General features: G+C 47.7%; 1 protein-coding gene across 1 annotated transcript; it reads left to right on the plus strand.

Moving 5' to 3' along the window:
• Positions 1-1,218: 1,218 nt before the first annotated feature.
• On the plus strand, positions 1,219-2,688 carry LOC132882506 (paraneoplastic antigen Ma1 homolog). Its single transcript, XM_060915620.1, has one exon. The coding sequence runs from the start codon at positions 1,219-1,221 to the stop codon at positions 2,686-2,688; it is 1,470 nt and encodes a 489-aa protein (XP_060771603.1).
• Positions 2,689-7,674: the final 4,986 nt, after the last annotated feature.

The raw sequence follows: 7,674 nt of genomic DNA on the forward strand, positions 1-7,674 counted from the left end.
CGTGCTGTGCCCACCGGAGCGCTTTCGTCAGTCCCGGGAACTCACTGTGTCGGGTCGGGGACCCAGCCAGCTACCGAGGGGTTTGGGGTGAGCAGCATCTTATTCGAGCGAGCTAACCCACAGCAATAGCTAGCCCTCTGCTCAGGAGCATCTGCTGCGTGACTGTACCGACATCTGTAACCTGATCCGTCTGGTTTGACCGGTGGATTGTGAGTAACGCGAACCCACACTTACACTGACACACACACACGCGTTCCTCTGGTCTCGCCTGGATAGCCAGCGTTTTAGAAGGGCATTGCAGCGGTTGCTGTTCTGCCTGCAGTTCAGAGAGCTGCCACCTGTGCACCAACGGGCCCCAACTGCGCGCGCGTTTTTTTCTTGTCCACTTCTTTTCTTTTGATACTTTACCCAATTTTGTTTTCTTACTATGTACTGCTGGTATACACACTGTTGATGTGCTATCTGTAACACCTCTATTATGTAGGCTAATTGTTTCCGCTCTTCTTGTGCCGGTGTTACTATTTTCTTGGTGATTACATTGCATGCTTCTTTGGGAGCATTTATTGTCAAATACTATTATTATTATTATTATTATTATTATTATTATTATTATTGCTATTATTATTGCTATTATTATTATTATTATTATTATTATTATTGCTTATTAATAAATATAATCATTATTATTTAATTATATCTTGGGTGTATTGGCTGCTCATTTGGTTCTTTATATTTGAACATTCTGACATGCGCACTGCAGACTAGCTATTAGTTCTTTCACTCATGCTACTGTTATTTTAAAGTCTGAGGAAATACACCATACACTAGCTTCAAAGGTAAGTGTAGTATTTTCGCAGTGGAGGCACCGCGCTGTTAAATTTATCATTTATTAGATTCATGCTTATTATTCTCTCTCTCTACTCATACTTGTACCCTTATGGTATCAGGAATCTCAGCCATCTCACCACTCCACCGCTGAGAACTTAGGACCCTGTTGCGCCATTATTTATTGGGATTTAGGGTAACTCTTTAGTAGCCTATAGCCTACTGTGCTGGGTGATCAGCACCTGTCCAAAAAAAAAAAAAAAAAAAGGGGGTTACATTTTGGAGGCACCGCTGGGATTTTCCTGTTTACCAGAACAAGTAGATCGCTGTGTTTTGCTTAGTGTTTGTGTTGTGTTAGTTATTGCTGTTTGCTGGGCAGTTTTTTTTTTAAACATGGACCTTAGTCAGGCTGTTGAGTGGAGCCGTGAGGAGAATGTGGAGTTGTGTCATGCCATTTTACTTAGCAGAGTGCCATTGGAGGCCACTGATGATGTGGTTAGCCGTGTGCTCAGCACAGTTAAGGTTCTGGGTAGGACCCGGATACGCGGTCGGCGTGGTGACAAGACTGGTAGGCACCTGTACATTTTAGTCGAGACTTCTGCTGAGTTGGATCAGAGCTCTGTCCCTCCTGAAGTGGGAATTGTAGGTGAGGCAGGTCCATGGGCTGTTCATGTAGTGAGTAGTTTGCTGCCTGCTAGTCCTGTTCTTGAAAGTGATGGATTCGAAGCCAAGCTATTTTCATTATTACAGCAGGAAGGCAAGTCTATGGGTGATGTGAAGGCTGTTTTGGGCACGCAGCCTCCTAAACCTGATGTCAGCATGGATCTTGTGAATGCCATAGGCCAGCTCGTTGATCGCTGTAACCAGGCATCTGTTGATGTGCCTGGCTATAGAAAACTGAGGCTGTTTTCCGGTTTACGGCCCGTTCCCCCAGGCGAGGAAGAATATGAGGCCTGGATGGAGCAGGCTACTCAGATGATTACTGAGTGGCAGTGCAGTGATGCTGCTAAGCGACAGCGCATTGTTGAGAGTTTGCGTGGGCCTGCTGCGGATATAGTAAGGTTTTTGAAAGTCAGTAGCCCATCTGCTACTGCTACTGATTACTTAACCGCTCTTGACACTACTTATGGATCGACTGAGAGTGGGGCAGACCTTATGGCATCGTTTCGCCATACTTTTCAAGAAGATGGTGAGAAACTTTCTGCTTTCTTGTATCGCTTGGACAAGCTTCTCCACCGTGCTCTTTTGAGAGGAGGGATTGAAGCTGCAGGCCTGAATCGTGCACGTCTGGAGCAGTTGTTCAAGGGTGCTCTCACCACTGACATTGTGGCTTTACGTGTGCGACTTCTGCACACTTTGCAAGCTCCGCCTTCTTTTTCCCAGTTAATGCGAAATGTGAGAGAGGAAGAGCACTGGGTAAGTGCAAGGGAGAGTGCAAAGGTTTCTGTGGCCTCATCTACATTTTGCCAGGTTCCTGTGACTGCTGCTGTCGCTCTTCCTCATGTGCCTGTTACTCCCCTGGCGTCTGAGGTTGACAGTCTGAGGAAAGAGGTCAAGGAGCTGACGTCTTTAGTAACTAAACTTTTGACTGCTACTACCGTGGCTCCTGAAAATCCTCAAGTCTCACAGTTTGGTGTAAGCCACAGCACAGAAACCACAGCCCCAGCTGTTCCCACAAGGGCTGTTTCTTCGAACCTGCCGAAGTCTACGACATCCTCTTCTGTTCCTGCCATTTTTTGCTACAAGTGTGGAGAAGACGGCCACACCAAGCGAGAGTGCACACGTCCTGAGAACTTGAGGGTAGTGAATCAGAAGCTGCTTAAGAGGGTCATGCAGCAGGGAAACTTCCCCGGAGCTCAGTGAAGGAACGGCACAGAGCTCCATCACACAAAACACGTTCCGCTCATTGTTCACCTCCAATCAAAGTCAGCCAATCACAACTGCCGTCTGGGTTAGTGGGGCCCTCGGCTGAGGTGCCCGTGCAGATAGAAGGTATTTATGCTAAAGCTCTGCTTGATAGTGGTTCTCAGGTCACCATCTTGTATCATAGCTTTTATAATGCATATTTGAAGCATTTGCCACTGCAGCCAGTGGAAAATCTGGAAATATGGGGTTTGAGCTCTCACAAATACCCATATGATGGATATTTACCTCTTAGGCTTGAGTTCACTGAAGCGGTCACTGGTGTGCCTCAGGTGGTGGACACTTTAGCTCTTGTGTGTCCTGACCCTCAGACAAAAGAGGGTATAGCCATTTTGGTAGGCACAAACACTCACTTAGTGAAGAAGTTGTTCCACTCTTGTCGTGAACAGGCAGGTGACGGGTTTCTTAACACGCTGACCATACACCCGGTGATAAAAGAGGTTTTTGAGTCCATTAAGCACACAGGTGTATCACCGGAGGATGTGAATAAACACGGTACTGTGTGGTTCATGAAACCTAAGCCTGTTGTTTTAAAGCCTGGGCAGGAGCTGCAGCTTTCAGGACTGCCCAAGTTTCCTGGTGAACTCAATGACTCTTTAGTCCTGGTAGACCAGCCTTTTAGTGCTGATGATACATCTGTCCCTGAGCTTGAGGTTCGGCCTGAAATCCATCCAGTCTCTGCGGTGTCCTGCCGTCGTATTACGGTAAATGTGAGGAATGTTTCTTCCAGGGATGTTCTTGTGAAGAGAGGTAGTCCCCTCGCTCACATATACCCTGTAGAGATGGTGCCACAGTTTCCGTCCACTTGCAGTCCCATAGCTGCTGGTGAGCTTACTTCTGCTTCTTTTGATTTTGGCACTTCTTCTATGCCAGAGGAGGCAAAACATCGCCTCTGCGAGAAGATGTTGCAGAGGAAGGAAGTGTTTTCTTGTAGCGAGTGGGATGTAGGCTGCTCAAAAAGCACTCAGCATGAAATCAGGTTAAATGACTCGCGGCCTTTTCGGGAGCGATCTCGACGTTTAGCTCCTGCTGATCTAGAGGATGTGCGTCAGCATTTGCTGGAACTCCAGAATCATGGCATCATTTCGGAGTCTCGGAGTCCGTATGCTTCGCCCATTGTTGTAGTGCGCAAGAAGTCAGGTAAAGTCAGGATGTGTATTGATTATAGAACGCTTAACCAGCGGACCATCCCTGACCAGTACACAGTTCCCAGGATCGAAGACGCCCTCCATTGTCTCTCTGGTAGTAAGTGGTTCTCGGTGTTGGACTTGAGAAGTGGCTACTACCAGATTCCCATGAGCGAGGCTGATAAAGAAAAGACAGCGTTCATCTGTCCTTTAGGTTTCTATCAGTTTGAGCGTATGCCTCAGGGAATCTGTGGTGCCCCTGCCACATTCCAGAGAGTCATGGAGCGGACAGTCGGAGACATGAATTTTCTGGAGGTTCTGGTGTATTTAGATGACCTGATTGTCTTTGGTAGCACCTTGGAGGAGCATGAGGAGAGACTCTTAAAGGTTCTGGACAGGTTGAGAGATGAAGGTCTCAAACTTTCGTTGGATAAGTGTCAGTTTGGCAGGATGTCTGTGAACTATGTGGGGCACATAGTTTCACAGGATGGCATAGCCACTGACCCCTCCAAAATAGAGGCTGTTGTTTCATGGCCTCGACCACAGACTGTCACTGAGCTACGGTCATTTTTGGGTTTTTGTGGATATTACCGTCGTTTTGTGAAGGGTTTTTCCACATTATGCCGACCGCTGAACGAGTTGCTGCAGGGCTGTCTGCCTCGGAAGAAGAGCTCGAGTTCACAGGCTGCTGACTCGAAACCTTCTTTCCGGCCCTCTGAACCTTTTGGCCCTAGATGGAGCGATCAGTGTGAATCCGCTTTTCAGGAGTTGAAGTCAAGGTTAACTCAGGCCCCGGTGCTAGCTTTTGCAGACCCCCAAAAGCCATATGTTTTGCATGTGGATGCAAGCCTGGATGGTCTAGGTGGTATCCTTTATCAAGAGTACGTTGAAGGATTGCGTCCTGTGGCGTTCATCAGTCGTAGTCTTTCCCCTTCAGAGAGGAATTATCCAGCTCACAAACTGGAGTTTTTAGCTTTGAAGTGGGCTATTGTGGATCGGCTGCATGACTACCTTTATGGAGCCAGTTTTGAAGTCAGGACGGACAACAACCCCCTGACTTATATAACCAAGTCTGCCACATTGGATGCCACTGGTCATCGCTGGTTGTCGGCATTGTCCACTTACGACTTCAGCCTGAAGTACAGGCCTGGGCGGAAGAACATGGATGCTGACGCACTGTCGCGACGCCCTCACGTCAGTCTGTCCCTTGACGATGAGTGGCAAGAGATTCCCGCCCCTGGAGTGCGAGCTATTTGTCAGGTGGTGGCCACACAGAGAGCTGGTTGTTCTCCATTCCCCCGGGTTGCTGATCAGATTTGCAGCCATGAGTCAGCTGTTCCAACAGCATTCTGTCATGTTGCTGCTGTAGCACCTGATCAGTTGCCTACTTTTAGTTCTAGTGAGCTTCAAGAAGCTCAGAAAAGCGACCCTGTTATAGGAGATGTACGGCAAGCTATAAGTCTGAAGAAGCCTGCTAGTAGTATCCTGACGCGGCATCCTGACTTTAAGATCCTGAAAAAGGAGTGGGCAAAGCTGTCTATTGACAAGGGACTGCTATACAGGACTGTTAAGCAGGGTGGTCAGTGTGTGAGACAACTGGTGCTCCCTAAGCAATTCCATGGTCTGGTTTTTAAGCTGCTGTACGACGATAGTGGCCACTTGGGGTTTGACAAGTCATATAGTCTGGTTCGGGACAGGTTTTACTGGCCTCGTATGAAGCTTGATGCAGAGAAATACTGTAAGACGTGAGCGCTGCATCAAGCGGAAAACGTTGCCTCAGAGGGCTGCTCCTCTTTCCCACATACAGAGTTCTGGACCCATGGATTTGGTGTGCATAGATTTTCTTTCGATTGAGCCTGACTCTCGAAATGTTTGCAATGTGTTGGTCGTCACTGACCATTTCACGCGTTATGCACAAGCCTTTCCTACTAAGGACCAGACAGCTGTCACAGTGGCAAGGACTCTCTGGGAGAGATATTTTATTCATTATGGCTTGCCCACCCGTATCCACTCCGACCAGGGTAGGGACTTCGAGAGTAGACTGGTGACTGAGATGTTGACAATGTTGGGTGTGAAAAAGTCGAGGACGTCTCCTTACCACCCCCAGGGTGACCCACAACCTGAGAGGTTCAATAGGACTTTGTTAGACATGTTGGGCACCCTAGAGTCACATCAAAAGTCAAAGTGGAGTCAGCATATAGCACATTTGGTGCATGCGTATAATTGCACTCCTAATGAGGCTACCGGGTACTCACCCTATTTCTTGATGTTTGGTCGGGAGGCTCGCCTCCCTGTTGATGTTTGCTTTGGTGTTTCATCTGATGACACGTCATTTGCATCACATTTAAAGTATGTGGCAAAGATGAAAGAGGAGTTGCAAGCTGCTTACCAGCTGGCATGTGCCTCTGCGGATAGGATGAATCAGAGCAACAAGGAGAGGTATGACCAGAAAGTTCGCTATCATAGCCTGAGTCCTGGGGATCGGGTTTTGATTAGAAACTTGGGTCTGAAAGGGAAGCAAAAGCTAGCGGATAGATGGAGCTCATGTCTTTACAGTGTTGATGGTCAGCTTTCTGACCTCCCTGTGTACAGGTTGATGCCTGTTGATGGTAATGGACCAGTCAAGGTGATGCACCGTAACCATATCTTGCCTTTAGGACAGGAGGTAAGACTAGGTCCAGGGGTCGCCACCACTCCAGCCGTGGGCCCAAGAGCTGTGAAACACAGAAGGGCTAGGGAAAATCGTAGGACTGGTGTCTCTGAGGTGTTGCCTCCTGTGGTACATGCACAGTCTAGCACTTCTGATTCTGATTCGGAATATGGTTGTTATGCTGAGGATGCAGTGCAACATGCTCCTCTGACTGCTGGCACGCATAATGCCCAGCCTGTACCAGATTCTACTGCGCCGTGTGTCTCCACCACAGTTAGAAGCCCTAGGTTAGTGCCCACACCTAGAGATGTGATAACTCCACTCAACCCTGCACTCCTTACCTCTCCACATAGGTCTCCTGAGGTAGTGAAGGATTTAGTAGCCACAGACCAGGATGTTAGTTGTCCTGATGTTCACTCTGTAGTTTATTCTGCAGCTCCCACAGACTCCGTTCTTCCCTTAGTACGTAGGTCACATAGGGATAGGAAGCCTACTGACTGCTTGACTTATGGCAAGCTAGGAGTGCAGAGCAGGAATGTTGTAGCATCACACTTTGCACTTGCCGAGCCATTCCCTGCACGGTATAAAGTTTCTCATGCCTGGTGGTGTAATCCGCAGGCTCTTTGCAGTACATGCACAGACCGGCCATTCCTTATGCCATGCACTTCACCTGCCTTTACACCCATAGCTAGTTTTTAAGCAATAGGCCATGTTTGTTTTGGGTCTTTGTTTTGTTTTGCTTATTTGTTTTCTTACCTATTTTTCCTGTTCACCTTATAATATATGTAACCCAGCATGGGGGCATGCTGTTTGTTGGTGGGGGGAGAGTGTAAGGTCCTCTAAAATAACACTGTATTTTATACTCTATATTGGATTGCCCTATTTTCTGTGTAATTAACTCCATTTACCATAATGCCTTGTGGTTTGGAATATTTTCACTGTTCTGATGTGTTGTGACGTTCTGTGCATTCGGACCAATCAGACTTATTTGCTCGTTGTAGTTTTATTTGAATTTTGATGTCAGCCAATGGTAATTGGTATATGTTTAATGCCCGCGAGTTCGCGGGCTTTTTGAGATGTTTCATCACTTCGCGAGGGAGAAGCTCAGGGAGTTCCCGCCTGCTGCCGAGCAGAGAGAGATCGCGTTGT

This window comes from Neoarius graeffei, chromosome 3, assembly GCF_027579695.1.
Source record: "Neoarius graeffei isolate fNeoGra1 chromosome 3, fNeoGra1.pri, whole genome shotgun sequence".
NCBI classification, from domain to species: domain Eukaryota; kingdom Metazoa; phylum Chordata; class Actinopteri; order Siluriformes; family Ariidae; genus Neoarius; species Neoarius graeffei.